We start from the raw sequence: 16,052 nt of genomic DNA, 5'->3' as shown, positions 1-16,052 counted from the left end.
CCAAAACAACTGAAAACCTGGACTCAGCTTTGACACTTTTTTTAACCGGACATGTCATTTTTAATTGCAGTATGACTAGCATTATGTAACGGGATATGTTTGTTTTTAATTACAGTATGACTAGCATTATATTTAACGGGATATGTGCATTTTTAATTGCAGTATGACTAGCATTATATTTAACAGGATATGTGCGTTATTAATTGCAGTATCACTAGCATTATATTTAACGGGATATGTTTGTTTTTAATTGCAGTATCACTAACATTATATTTAACGGGATATGTTTGTTTTTAATTGCAGTATCACTAGCATTATATTTAACGGGATATTTTCGCTTTTAACACCATTATTTTCTCATTTATGGTCTTGAAATAGTGTGTGTGTAAATGGAAGATAATGAATATGAATTTACATTTTTTCATTTAGCAAACACTTTTTATCCAATACATAATTGACTTACATACTGTATGTCAATCATATTACAAGGGCCATTCACACACACACACACACACACACACACATACACACACACATACATACACACACACATATGGTACATACACACACACAGACACATACACACACACACACACATACATACACACACTCTCTCTCTCTCTCTCTCTCTATAATAATAATAAAATGTATTTATATAGCACTTTTCAAGCACAAAGCACAAAGTGCTCTACAGACAAACAAACAAACAAAACAAAGCAAAAAACAAAACAATAGTAACGATAACAACAATAATAATAATAATAGTAATAATTAAAAAAAATGATAAAATAGTAAACTACCAAACTACAAATACAAACTTAACTAAATATATATAAAAAAGAAAATAGAAAAGGTATACAGTATAGTACCCAAGACAAAATAAACAAACAAATGATAATAATGATAATAAATTAGCAGAGACATGAGTGGAATCATTCACTATTTAAGCAATTTTATATAAGTGGGTCTTTAGACTAGAGTTGAAAACAGCCACTGATGGTGCAGATTTGATGTTATAAGGGAGGCTGTTCCAAAGCTTGGGTGCTCTAACTGCAAATGATCGGTCACCCCTAGTTGACAGTTTACTTTCTGGAACAACTAAAAGTCCCAGGCTGGAGGATCTGAGGGGCCGAGCTGGACAGTAGGGGGTTAATAAATCTGTTAAATAGTCAGGTGCCAAACCATGTAATGCTTTATGGGTAATAAGGAGGATTTTAAAATCAATCCTAAAACTCACTGGCAACCAGTGAAGATTGGCCAGAACTGGGGTGATGTGTTCCCTAAATTTAGACTTTGTCAAAAGTCTGGCTGCTGAATTCTGAACAGTTTGTAAACGAGAGATGGAATGACGATTTAAACAGGTGAATAAGGCATTGCAGTAATCAAGTTTAGATGAGACAAATTCTCTCTCTCTCTCAAAACTCTCTCTCTCTCACTGTTCACTATCGGTCACATCAAGTCAAGTGTGCCCTCACATTTGATCCTTATCCACCATATCGAAGCAGGAAACTAGTGACATTCCTCAACAACCCAGCTTCCTGATTGGGCCAGTCAATCCTTAACAACAACCCAGCTTCCTGATTGGGCACTTGGCTCTGAGCTATAAGAACCTGATGCTAGTGAGTGACCCCTCATCCTCTCAGGAACCATGGAGTCGGCCATCAAGCTCACTCTCATCTCCTGTAAGTCTGTCTGTGTGTGTGTGTGTGTGTGTGTGTGTGTGTGTGTCTGTGTCTGTGTGTCTGTGTGTGTGTGTGTGTGTGTGTGTGTGTGTGTGTGTGTGTGTGTGTGTGTGTGTGTGTGTGTGTGTCTGTGTGTGTGTGTGTGTGTGTGTGTGTGTGTGTGTGTGTGTGTGTGTGTGTGTGTCTGTGTCTGTGTGTGTGTGTGTGTGTGTGTGTGTGTGTGTGTGTGTGTGTGTGTCAGTGTGTGTGTGTGTGTGTATCGTAGCGTGTATATATATATTAGGGCTGTCAATCGATTAAAAATAATAATCTAATTAATTACATACTCTGTGATTAATTAATCTACTTTTTTTTTTTTGCTGTGAAAGTATTTTAAATATTTAAATTCAATTCAATTAAATCATTGAATAATCAGCATTAGTGACATTAAAGTTCAAAAACTCTTATTATTTTCACTGTTCAAATAACGGCCATAATAATCTATTATATGACCTAATATGCTGATGAAATAAATTCAAAACTGAATGCATTGATGTGCGACTATAGAGTTGATGAACTCCGGTGATATGCAAATTCCTTGCTGCAGACATTGCAGAGGACTTTATTTTCAACACTTTGTTTTTATCAACACCATCAGGGCGTTTTTTAAAAGTAAATGTTCCAATCAATGATCCAGTAAGGAATCGATTAATCTGCACAAAGTTTTTTAATCAGTTATATATTGTGTGTGTGTGTGAGAGAGAGATAGTGTATGTGTGTGAGAGAGATGTTGTGACAGGTATATATTGTGAGTGTGTGTGTTTATGTATCTGTGTGTGTGTGTGTGTGTGTGTTTATATGTGTCACATCTGTGTACGCTGTCTCTCCTCTAGTGGTGATCTGTGCCTGCAGTGTGGGGACTAAAGCAAGTAAGTCTCACTTCCTTCACACACACACACACACACACACACACACACGCACACACACACACACACACACACACACACCCACAACCCACACACATACATACACACACACACACACACACACACACACACACACACACACCCACAACCCACACACATACATACACACACAACACCCCTCCCCACACACACATAACCCACACAACCCACACACACACACACATACATACACATTGCTGTCTGATAAATAACACATTATGTCCAAAGTTGTTATTTTTCAAAATAAATGTGCATCGTGTTATCAAAAATTGGTATAGCAGACTGGTGTTATGGGGCTGTTGTGTTAGAGGGTTGGAGTACTGACCGGTGTTACAGGGCAGGTGTGTTAGAGTACTGACCGGTGTTATGGGGCAGTTGTGTTATGGGGCTGTTGTGTTAGAGTGTTGGAGTACTGACCGGTGTTATGGGGCAGGTGTGTTATGGGGCAGGTGTGTTAGAGGGTTGGAGTACTGACCGGTGTTACAGGGCAGGTGTGTTAGAGTACTGACCGGTGTTATGGGGCAGTTGTGTTATGGGGCTGTTGTGTTAGAGTGTTGGAGTACTGGCCAGTGTTATGGGGCAGTTGTGACCGGTGTTATGGGGCAGTTGTGTTATGGGGCAGGTGTGTTAGAGGGTTGGAGTACTGACTGGTGTTACAGGGCAGGTGTGTTAGAGTACTGACCGGTGTTATGGGGCAGGTGTGTTATGGGGCAGGTGTGTTAGAGGGTTGGAGTACTGACCGGTGTTACAGGGCAGTTGTGTTAGAGTGTTATGGGGCAGTTGTGACCGGTGTTATAGGGCAGTTGTGTTAGAGTGTTATGGGGCAGTTGTGTTAGAGTGTTATGGGGCAGTTGTGACCGGTGTTATGGGGCAGTTGTGACCGGTGTTACGGGGTTGTTGTGTTAGAGCAGGGGTGGGCAAACTGCGGCCTGCGGGCCGGATTCGGCCCGCCAAGCACTTTCATCTGGCCCGCCGAGCATTTCATTTGGTTATCAGGCTGCTCGCTATTTTTTCCTGCGATAGACGGCGTTGGTTAGCTTTACTGCAAACTGCTTTTCACTCTCCTTAGAGAACGTTTACAATGTCAATGTCAAAACATCATGTTAAATAGAGAGAACATTATGTTAAACTAAGTTAACTCTTAGTTATCTCCTTTGCAGCAGATTTAATGTGAACATTATGCGATCCATTTAATTGGGAACGCGTCTGCACTCACGAGAGGGAGAGAGCCGCAGGTTCCAGCTGGCTTGTCATTGTCGATCATTGATATCTCCTTATAAGAAAGTTTTAAAAGGAAATCATGAAGGCAACAGTAGTTCCCACTACTGACCATTTAAAAACTGTGAGAGGACCCAGCCGTAGGTACAGCACTAGCCATAGCGGAGCAGGCAGAAGATCCTTGAGAAATAAACGTGAATTAAAGCGACTGTCTTAAAGCGACTGCACAATTTATACATTTGTTAAACAGCATAAAATTAGCAGTATATTTAAATACTTTTTAATACTAAATTATACTTTAAATTATAAAAAAAAAATGTGTGTGTGTTTTATTGTTTGTTGCGCCCGCCGCCAATTTTAAAAACCCAATGTGGCCCTTGAGCCAAAAAGTTTGCCCACCCCTGTGTTAGAGTGTTGGAGTAGTCTCACTGGGTCAGGTGTGGTCATGTGATGATGATACCACCAATATCACCTGCAGGTGTCAGATTGACTGTGAACGTGAACCTGATGAAGCAAATTGCAAAACGTGTTGTTCACACCAAAAATAAAGTCTGCAACATATATACATGTATATGTATATGTATATATACATATACATGTATACTACTTTTAGACTTTTCAATAGTTACAGTACACTACACACCATAAGCACCTGGGGAGGAAGGGCAGTGCACTGGGATTTGGAACCTTGATGGTATAGTGTCTATTTATAGTCATTCACTTGCTTGTGTCATAGTATTATTCACATTCACACGGTCGTCGTGTGACATGGATTGTAAAACTCTGCACCAAATTTATTTTCATTCAGATATTCAACTGTCTGTCATTTGGTAATCCAGCCCACTCATACGCTTATAGTGCGTATAGAACCTGTAATGCTAATAGGCATAGCCTTCTTTGTACCACAATATGTTTTGATGTATAAACTAAACAGTCATTAATGAAACACAATGATTATGTTGTTGTAGCTTTGTGTAACCCAGACATCAGGAACGTTTTATACAACCAATCACTCCTCCTTATGGCTGCCTGCGCTTTCCCTGTCCTCACGGCTGCAGTGTGTGTGTGTGTGTGTGTGTGTGGTTAGCCTGCGCTTTCCCTGTCCTCACGGCTGCAGTGTGTGTGTGTGTGTGTGTTTGGTTAGCCTGCGCTTTCCCTGTCCTCACGGCTGCAGTGTGTGTGTGTGTGTGTGTGTGTGGTGGTTAGCCTGCACTCTCCCTCTCCTCACGGCTGCAGTGTGTGTGTGTGTGTGTGTGTGTGTGTGTGTGTGGTTAGCCTGCACTCTCCCTGTCCTCACGGCTACAGTGTGTGTGTGTGGTTAGCCTGCACTCTCCCTCTCCTCACAGCTGCAGTGTGTGTGTGTGTGTGTGTGTGTGTGTGTGTGTGTGTGTGTGTGTGTGTGTGTGGTTGGTTAGCCTGCACTCTCCCTCTCCTCACGGCTGCAGTGTGTGTGTGTGTGTGTGTGTGTGTGTGTGTGTGTGATTGAAATGAGCTTATTATCAATGCGCGTTATCAACGAATGAAAATGAGCTTATTACCAATGCGCGTTATCAGTGAATGAAAATGAGCTTATTACCAATGCGCGTTATCGACGAATGAAAATGAGGTTATTATCAATGCGTGTTATCGACGAATGAAAATTAGCTTATTATCAATGCACCTTATCAACGAATGAAAATGAGCTTATTATCAATGCACGTTATCAATGAATGAAAATGAGCTTATTATCAATGCGCGTTATCAACTAATGAAAATGAGCTTATTATCAATGCGCGTTATCAATGAATGAAAATGAGCTCATTATCAATGCGCGTCATCAATTAGCTCCAGTATACTACACATACATTTTTTTTTAAAAGACACAGGACTGCTGCAGGCAAAGAGCAGCCAATCACCATGAACGGTTTTTAATGTTCTATCAGACAATAACTACTCGAGACTCTGTTCTCGTATAATTTTCGGGATAATTCGGGCCGGATTCGGGGGAGCTGCTTGGATGCAACTGCTTGGATTTCGGGAACTAGCTCTTTGTTTTGTTTTAACGTCAACAGAAGTGACTTTGCTTAGAGCACCCAACATTGCTTAGAGCACCTTTAATGTATCAGGAAGTAAAGAAAACGCTGCATGCCTTTGTGTTTTTGCCCATAATTTATTGAAAAATAAATCAGATTTTAAATATTTTGATGTTTTTCGCTCATGTTTGTGTTTATAGTTGAAATGGAATGACAATACTTTAATCATATTGCTTAGTTGTGCTGAAAAAAGGATATAAGATAGTCAGTGTTGAACATTCCTGAGACCCCTTTAAAGTCATTAAAAAATAGCAACAATGAATAAAAATGCAAAAAATGCTTGAGTTTTAAGGGTTAATATCAGAATATACATTTAAAGTCAGTAAAGCTAGATTTGAAATGTTTACATACCCCTGTAAGAGATACTGGAGGCCTATGGCAGAGTCTAAACACAATACTGGAGGCCTTTGGCAGAGACTAAACACAATAAGAGATAAAGGAGGCTTATGGCAGAGTCTAAACACAATACTAATAAGTCACACTGCCATTGTACACTATACTACCTATCGTGCACTACAATGCCATTGTATACTACCTATCGTGCAATACAATGTTGTTTGTAGGAGTGTGCATCAGACATGATAATTATATTAAAGGTATGGGATTCTCTTTTGATCTGTGTTCTTTAAAGGTTTAGTCTATGTTAACTTCTTTATTTAAAGGTAGGGTATGGGATTCTCTTTTTTGGCCATTTTTGCTAAATCACTTGAAATCCTATTCCTAACCCACTTTGAGTTGGAAGCACTGAAATGGAAATGAAACAAGTCAATCATCTGTGGAACGGGCAGGGCTCTGCCAGGGCTCTGGCATGGTCCGCCAACCAATTTTCAAAACCCAATGTGGCCCTTGAGCCAAAACGTTTGCCCACCCCTGGTCTTTGGTCTGCAATTGTAATATGATAACAACCCAAAGTAATGAACTTGCGGTCCTTATCAAATATTCAAAAGTTGGAATGTGCCTGGAGTATTAGGCACATTCTCCATCCAATGACAAGACATTCCTCTGTGGTGTCAAATCCAAATTAAATAATACAACTCAAAAGAAGTCCGCACACTGTGGATGTATACTGCAGATGATGGCTTTAATGCACTCCGGAGCATTGGTGAAGCAAGCAAGCGAAAGCTAAGCTAAGCAAAGTGAGCTAACATCCTCTGGCTGTTGTCCAGCCTTTATACCCCTTCAAGTCATCCCAGACAAGACACTCTATGTTTACAGATAACTGACCAAGTAATATATGGTACTTCACCTTTGCCCTCTCATCCTGTTATTCCTACAATCTTTAGGTTTTGCCATTCTTTAGGTTTTGCTTACATTTCCTGGCACCAAACCTTATCTATGACATTTTCTGCCAGGTCTGCTCTTTCACTTAAACCAGTCTTCCTTTCCCACACTGAACTTACTACAGAATTCAGTTTCACAAAACAATGATATTACACAGAATAAAGCTACTACATAAAAGATATATAAACTAAAGGATATATTTCCATAAAACCCACGACACCTCATTCAGTGACAAGATGAATAAAGCAATTCATAGCCTAATTAATAAAATATGTATGTCACTTAGTACATACTGTATGTTCTTGTAAAGTGCTAAGCCATAGAATACCCCACCATCATGACTCTTATATGGCTAGATTCCAAACAGTCCCACCTAAAAAATGAAGTTATTTCTGCTGGCATGCTTCCTGGTGACATTAATGCAATAACACCAATATGTTTTCCTTGATATAAAGGCTGACATGAGGGACATGTGCCAGTATTATCACATTATACTTTCCCAGATGGGAAAAAATCCCTGACTGTCCAGACAAAATACTAAACACAAAAACAGATATAGCAGGTATATATGACCCTTGTAATGGCACATGACACTGATATAGCAGGTATAGATGACCCTTGCAATCACACATGACACTGATATAGCAGGTATAGATGACCCTTGCAATCACACATGACACTGATATAGCAGGTATAGATGACCCTTGCAATCACACATGACACTGCCTAGGCCTCAAGGGATTAATGCTTCTTTCACCTTTTAAGGTGGCCTGGGTCCCTTGTCCTGTCTGCACCCAGGGGCACAAAAGGGTTCAATTTACGGTTTACACAGCAGTATCTGAGAGCAATTAAATTAGAAATAACTAGATGTACCGCATAGCGGTACAAAATATGACCGCCGCTCAGTCCTGTATATCCGTTCCGCGAAAATAAATCACACTTCAATTTGTCTCCATATTTTACTCCATCCCCCACTCTTGAAACTTTTGTGTATGCTTGTTTGGCATGCCTGAGTGTGTGTGTGCGGCTGCACAGAAAGTAGCCTACTGGTGCTGAAAAGGTGAATAGATTGTAGAATAGCCAAAGAAGATGTAGCATTGTTATAAAACCTTTAAAATCTCTAAACAATCACAAGTAGGGCAGTTCATCATAGTTCATCCATTGCAACTGGATTGATGAAAGGTCACTTACACCTGTAGGCTACATTGTATTTGGGAAAAGCAAAAGGTATCAGCATAATGTTATTTATTTATTTATTTATTTATTTATTTATAAAACAAAAAACATCTCTGTCAGTTCCATGCCGTTTTCAACAGCTATCAAAAACAAAGGTCATTTTGGATGGATGGATTTTTTTGTGAATGTTTCTTCTTCTACATAAGATTTTAGTCATCTTTAGTTCATGTAATACTTTATTGTCAATGCACAAATTAAGTAACAGTAGTCTGAAACGTTATTGTTAATGCACAAATTAAGTAACAGTAGTCTGAAACGAAATGCTGTTTTACATCTAACCAGTGGTGCAAATAACTGACATGTCCAAATGGGCCTTGATGAAATCGTCGCTAGACTGTTCATATACACATTTTAGCGGGCCAAAGTTGAAGAGCTGTTGTCCGTTATTGTTAGATTGCAAATATAGGCTGATTCATGTTCCCTTGCATTGTGTAACTGAGGTCCATGGCTAGTCTGGCTTTCACCAGACCAAGCTCAATCTTTTAAGAAATCAAAAATAAAATAGCGGGCAGATCAGGCTGGGTTCACCCAGCCTAGTCCATAGGCACCCGATATTGTTTAATTTTCCGATTGAGATATCCACGCTCTGGCTATTCTAAATGCAAAAACGCATCAGGGAGTTATGACAAAACTGTAACCAGGGCCGGCGCTAGCCATTTGGGTGCCCTAAGCACAAATGCTTGGTGGTGCCCGTGGTGCCCGTGGTGCCCCCACACACACACACACACACCCCAACCAACCACCACCACCACCAAAGGAATAAAAACCATTCAGAATTTCTTATTTTTTCTAATTGCAGTTTCACCAACAGATGTCGCTATTGGCCTAGTATGAACCTCTTGGAAATGACCGCATAGAACAACAACTAGTAAATTTATCTAAAGCTGTCTAATTTGGCAAAATCATATCATGTTCAGTTGCAGGGTTTTTCCAAAGTTCACCTTACCAAGAGTTGTTCCCAATCATTTCATTACGTTGTGAAAGTGTCACTTGTAGCGTTACTTTTTCACTACACAATTAGATCGTTTGATCATAATTGATAACAAACGCCAAAAAAGCGTCCTGAAATGCAAAGCAAACTAGGCTAATAGGCTAAAGTTACCTGACTATATCTCTGATGGCTCAAAGAAATAGCAAACCCAGATTAAGCATAATCAGAAATAGCATTGCTAGCTAGCAACCTGAGGAAGGATTGCTAGTCTTATGCACCGATTGCTAACGTTAAAGGAAAGTGTTGAATTGCATTCAATAACCCATAATCCATATCCATATCCACAACGTAAAATACAAGGATACAAGGAAGTTTATTGTCACATGCATATAGTTACTGGAAGTAAGAAATGCAGTGAAATTATGTCTGGTGTCAGCCTATTTGTGCATTAATGGGGGGGGGGGTGCAGTAGAAGAGGGGGTTTAGTAGATTAAGTGGCAAGGGCTGCATAAAAAAAGGTGGGGGAGGATTGGGATTGGGTGGAGGGCACCAACAAGGAGCACCCAAGAGCAACAGGGGCAAGGAAAAACTCCCTTACCAAGGAAGAAACCTTGGGCAGATCCACGGCTCAAGGGGGCTAACCCAACTGCCAGGGGTCTTGGTGTGTGTGTGTTGGGGGATGACAGGGGAGATGGGATAGTGTGCTGTGTATGTGGGGGAGGGCAGTGTGCAATATGTGTGTTGGAGAAGCTTCCTCATGAGACAATGTGCTGTGTGTGTTGGGGGCAGTGTGCTGTAAGTATGTTGGGGATGTGTGTTGGAGAAGCTTCCTGATGAAATAATGTGCTGTGTATGTAGGGGGGGCAGGGACTTACTATTGCAAGCAGAGTACTGTATGTAATATATGTGACGATGACAGTGAAGATGTGTGTGTGGGGCGGGAGGGAGTGGAGCAGTGACTGTGTTTTTGTGTGTGTGTAGTGTGTGTGTGTGTGTGGGTAGGTGGGGGCAGTGTGCTGTAAGTATGTAGAGGATGTGTGTTGGAGAAGATCCTGAAGAAGACAATGTGCTGTGTGTGTGGGGGCAGTGTGCAGCAAGATATGTAGAGGAGGCTTACTGTAGCAAGCAGTGTGCTGTATGTATGTGAAGTGATGACAGTGATGATGTAAGTGTGTGTATTGGGGATGGGGGGGTGGGGTGGGGGGGGGGGGGGGGGGGGGGCAGAAAAACTAGGCAATCAAGGACATGGGTAGATGGAGGAGAAATCAAAAATAATAAATAAAAAGAGTGCAAAAGTTGGAGAAAGTCAGGTATGTGTGTGTGTGTGTGTGTGTGTGTGTGTGTGTGTTTTGACGTGTGATGAAATAAGAAAATAAAGAAAAGGTCTATAACTATAACTATAATAACTAGCTAGCCAGCATCAAATCATTTGCAATGTAGGCCTAACACTTGAACATGAACATGGCTAGTAGGAGCTTACGTTACAAAGTGTATTGACGGTAGTAGTATTACCTGGCATAAGCATAGACATGCATACACGCAAGGGCTACAAACCTTTTTTATTTATTTATTTAAAACATTGTCTTAACTGCAAGCGCGAGCATCATCCCGCTGTCTCCTTTTTTTTCCCTTTTTTCCGCCCCCGACTCTTAGTGCCTTTTCAAGGCGATGTCTACTCTCTGTCAAATTTGGGATTGAGGAATAATCGAACAGACCACTGGGAGGTGGGGGAGGGGGGCACCAGAGGGAGACTGGAGAGAGGGCTGCACAGGAGATTCACCTTTTTCTCGACTAATTTGATCTAGGCCTATATGACTTTTGTATTGCTTTTGCATATTAACATGCTTTAGACATATTTTATTTGTTATTAACACTAGTAGCCTATTGTGGTGATTTTTCACGACCCAGATTTTTTGGTGCCCCCAGGCACTTGGTGCCCTACGCGCAGTGCGTGATGTGCGTGTGCGGAGCGCCGGCCCGGCACTGACTGTAACTAACAAACTAGATCCTAATAGAAAGCTGTTAGCTTCCCTAAGCTACAGGTAGGCTTATAAGGTAGGCCTATTTACAACATAAATTGTCAATAGGCTATGCTGGCGACACAAATAAAATCTCCTTTGGAAACCAATGGCTTTACGCCTTACAGTATCAAAGCGGACTTAAACTGCCATATCGTGGCGAAAAGTTGCAATAAAATTCACGCAGCTCCATGAGTCAAGGAAAGCGCGGATGAAGTAGCCACTTCTAAATGGGACCCACTACACAGTAGCTTAAGGTGTGTTGCTAAAGCAGCCATAATGAAATGAAGGTGTCATTGTTTGGATACTTCACACACACATGCTTTTTAATTTCACAGACTACAACTACCAAGCTGGAATCAAAGCACATTGATTCCCCTCTCACACCCTGCACGCACTTAAAATCTTCCATTGCACAGAATGATTTTTGTAGCACGTGGAACAAATGACAGTCGAAAAATACAATTACAGTGCTGCTATCAATTTGCTTGGTATAACCGCATTTATAGTTTTCTACAAATGCAATCAATCAAATTGGCCTCCATCACTCTACCAACGCTAACGGTAACATTACCTAGGTCCTTATTGATATTATAAGATTAACGTACCTGCAGTAAAAACCAAGCATGTCCGATAAACATCCTCAGATTTATTTCGGCTTCAAGAAGAAATGGGAATTACATTTCATGTGAACATCGTCCTATCCTTATTAGACGTTCTCTGTAGGAAGTGTCCATTGTTTTTCCAACCCACTTTTAACTTCCAACAAAATTACGTCTCACTGCAACGATGCGCCATCTAGTGGACAAACGACTACTTATCGCCAATACTGGAAATGCAGCCATGATGATGATGATGAATATTTATTTTGGCTTTCTTTTAATCCTAATGAATTTGTAATTATGTATTGGCCGTTCTAATACCGATAGTATGTGGGTGCCTGTGTGTGTGTGCATGTGTATATGTGTGCACCGCCATCTACAGGCCAATGAGTGTACAGTCACTAAATGTACACATAACCTAATTTCTTTTAGACCCCCCCCATGGATGAAATTCTATGAAACTTGGCATACCCCCAGAGAATGCCAGGTCAATCATACACATAAAATTTGGTGCAGTTCTGAACGTCTTTACTGAAGAGAGGGGCGATTAAAGCAGAGTGATATTGCATTTTCATTTTTTACGGGGTGCAAATCACAACTGATTGATTATGGGCCAGGTTGATGTGGGCCCTTGAGACCAACATACCATAAAAGATTCTTCATCCTCAGTGCCATGGTTCAGGTAGTTATTTAGGAAAAACTGCATTTTTTGCGGTTCGGGGGGCAGCACGGGGTGGCCCCGAGGGGCTAAAACAAAATTTTTTCCCAGTAAAGTCTAGTGGGGCTACATACCCACCAAATTTCATGTGCCCCGTGGTTCGGTGTCCCGGGTATCGTTGACCAAAAATTCAGGAAGTAGATGACGAAAAAAAAAAAAAAAACTTTGACAATCCCTATATAAGCGCTTCGCTAGCGGCGGTCATAATAACCAGTACCTGATATAAGGTCCCTATATGAGCGCTTCGCTAGCGGCGGTCATAATAACCAGTACCTGATATAAGGTCCCTATATGAGCGCTTCGCTAGCGGCGGTCATAATAACCAGTACCTGATATAAGGTCCCTATATGAGATGCTTTCTGGGCTAGCGGCGGTCATAATAACCAGTACCTGATATAAGGTCCCTATATGGCACGCTTAGCTGCGCGGTCATAATAACCAGTACCTGATATAAGGTCCCTATATGGCGCCTATTACGGGCGGTCATAATAACCAGTACCTGATATAAGGTCCCTATATGAGCGCTTCGCTAGCGGCGGTCATAATAACCAGTACCTGATATAAGGTCCCTATATGAGCGCTTCGCTAGCGGCGGTCATCATACTAATCAATATGTTACAAAATACTTTACTACATTTAGATTGTACACAGCAGTATCTCTAAGCATTTTAATTGCTCAGAAAGAATCAAATGTTGTTAAATAGGTCACCCCCCCACTGGTTGCTGGCTATAGGTTATATCTAGTTGCTTATATCTGGTTGCTGGCTATAGATTATATCTGGTTGCTGGCTATAGGTTATATCTAGTTGCTTATATCTGGTTGCTGGCTATAGATTATATCTAGTTGCTGGCTATAGATTATATCTAGTTGCTTATATCTGTTTGCTGGCTATAGATTATATCTGGTTGCTGGCTATAGATTATATGTGGTTGCTGGCTATAGGTTATATCTGAACCGCTGGTTGCAGGTTACATGTGTGAATGCCTATGTATATTCAAAGTTATATTTTGTATATGAATGCATAACATGTATCTGTGTACTGTAACTTGATGAGCTGTGTGTGTGTGTGTGCAGATGAAGTATAACCATATTGTATGTCTCTCAGAGTATACCCAGGGATGTGAAGATCGATACACCTCCCTTGACTGTGGTATGTACTGTATATATACTGTGTGTGTGTGGTGTGTGTGTGTGTCTGTATGTGTGTGTGGTGTGTGTTTGTATGTGTTTGTGTGTGTGTTGTGTGTCTGTGTGTGTGTGTGTGTGTGTGTGTGTGTGTGTGTGTGTGTGTGTGTGTGTGTGTGTGTGTGTGTGTGTGTGTGTGTGTGTGGTGTGTGTATGTGTGAGTGTGTATGTGTGTGTGTGTGTGGTGTGTGGTGTTTGTATAATGTGTTTGTGTGTGTGTGTGTGTGTGTGTGTGTGTGCTATTACATGCATGTCACTGTTTGCTGGTGTCTGTCCATCAGGTTCAGACTTGATTGATGTGCAGTTGGCCAGTTACGGTCGGACAGACAGGATCACCTGCTCTGATGGACGCTCATGCCACGAGCTGTCCAACACCAGCTGCTCCGCCCCCAGCTCTCTCTCAGAAGTGAAGAAACGGTAACACACACACACACACACACCACATACACACACACACACACACACCACACACACACAATGATAATACAGTATGACTCTTAAGTGACACAATGCAAAAACGATTAGACACTTAAGTAACACAATGAAGATACATTTTGACTATTAAGAAACACAATGGAGATAACATTAAGTAACACAATGAAGATACGTTTTGACTCTTAAGTAACACAGTGAAGATACGTTTTGACTCTTAAGTAACACAGTGAAGATACGTTTTGACTCTTCAGTGACACAGTGAAGATACGTTTTGACTATTAAGTGACACAGTGAAGATACGTTTTGACTCTTCAGTGACACAGTGAAGATACGTTTTGACTCTTAAGTGACACAGTGAAGATACGTTTTGACTATTAAGTGACACAGTGAAGATACGTTTTGACTCTTAAGTGACACAGTGAAGATACGTTTTGACTCTTAAGTAACACAGTGAAGATACGTTTTGACTATTAAGTAACTTCACTCGTTATCTCCGCCCCCCTCCACTCGTTATCACAGTGAGGTGGAGGAGGCGCTCTCAGCACTATCGGGTCCAAGGGTCCACGGCGAGTCTGATCCAAATACTCTCTGATCTCGCCTCATCTGTCTCACCCACTCACTTCATGACAATCTCCTCACTCTCCTGTCATAATGAAGGCAAAAGTCTAACATTCTGCTAAAAAAAGAAAAGCATCTGAGCATGTCATTGACAGTCTAAAGCTGCATATTGTATGTGTTAATGTCAGAGAACAAGGTAAATACTCCACCGGGGTACATTAATGGCTGGTCATCCATGTTTTGTCATGTTCAAGGTAATATAACTATATTGTGTTGCTTTTGAAATAATAAACCAAGGTAGACCATTCAGCAGCCTCCAATGACAGTGATTGGTCAAACACAGCAACACCTCTCACAACATCAGTGTTCTATTCCCCCTCTCCTCTCCTGTGAAGGTGTGATATCAGTGTTCTATTCCCCCTCCTCTCCTGTGAAGGTGTGATATCAGTGTGTTCTATTCCCCCTCTCCTCTCCTGTGAAGGTGTGATATCAGTGTGTTCTATTCCCCCTCTCCTCTCCTGTGAAGGTGTGATATCAGTGTGTTCTATTCCCCCTCTCCTCTCCTGTGAAGGTGTGATATCAGTGTTCTATTCCCCCTCTCCTCTCCTGTGAAGGTGTGATATCAGTGTGTTCTATTCCCCTCTCCCTCTCCTGTGAAGGTGTGATATCAGTGTTCTATTCCCCCTCTCCTCTCCTGTGAAGGTGTGATATCAGTGTGTTCTATTCCCCCTCTCCTCTCCTGTGAAGGTGTGATATCAGTGTTCTATTCCCCCTCTCCTCTCCTGTGAAGGTGTGATATCAGTGTTCTATTCCCCTCTCCTCTCCTGTGAAGGTGTGATATCAGTGTTCTATTCCCCTCTCCCTCTCCCTGTGAAGGTGTGATATCAGTGTGTTCTATTCCCCCTCTCCTCTCCTGTGAAGGTGTGATATCAGTGTGTTCTATTCCCCCTCTCCTCTCCTGTGAAGGTGTGATATCAGTGTTCTATTCCCCCTCTCCTCTCCTGTGAAGGTGTGATATCAGTGTTCTATTCCCCCTCTCCTCTCCTGTGAAGGTGTGATGGAAGGATGACCTGCATGGTGAAGGCTTCATCGCTCATCTTCTCAGATCCGTGCGCCGGCATCTCCAAGTACCTGGAGGTCCTCTATCGCTGTGTCTCCCCAGGTGAGCACC

The 16,052-nt window shown here is 41.5% G+C and overlaps 1 protein-coding gene across 2 annotated transcripts in view; it reads left to right on the top strand.

The window, feature by feature from the left end:
• The first annotated feature begins 1,570 nt into the window (after positions 1 to 1,570).
• LOC125291849 (rhamnose-binding lectin-like) overlaps positions 1,571 to 16,052 on the top strand; it is a 30,641-nt gene continuing 16,159 nt past the window's right edge. For both annotated transcript variants that reach the window (XM_048238771.1, XM_048238770.1), the window contains exons 1-5: positions 1,571 to 1,682; positions 2,555 to 2,590; positions 13,809 to 13,853; positions 14,170 to 14,305; positions 15,934 to 16,043. In XM_048238771.1, the coding sequence (XP_048094728.1) occupies positions 1,649 to 1,682; positions 2,555 to 2,590; positions 13,809 to 13,853; positions 14,170 to 14,305; positions 15,934 to 16,043 (361 nt within the window). In that variant the 5' untranslated portion in view covers positions 1,571 to 1,648. The remainder of the gene's footprint in view (positions 1,683 to 2,554; positions 2,591 to 13,808; positions 13,854 to 14,169; positions 14,306 to 15,933; positions 16,044 to 16,052) is intronic.

This window comes from Alosa alosa, chromosome 3 (genome assembly GCF_017589495.1).
Source record: "Alosa alosa isolate M-15738 ecotype Scorff River chromosome 3, AALO_Geno_1.1, whole genome shotgun sequence".
Classification (NCBI taxonomy): domain Eukaryota; kingdom Metazoa; phylum Chordata; class Actinopteri; order Clupeiformes; family Clupeidae; genus Alosa; species Alosa alosa.
The sequence above is the reverse complement of the archived record's forward strand: the minus strand, read 5'-3'. Positions and strand labels throughout refer to the sequence as shown.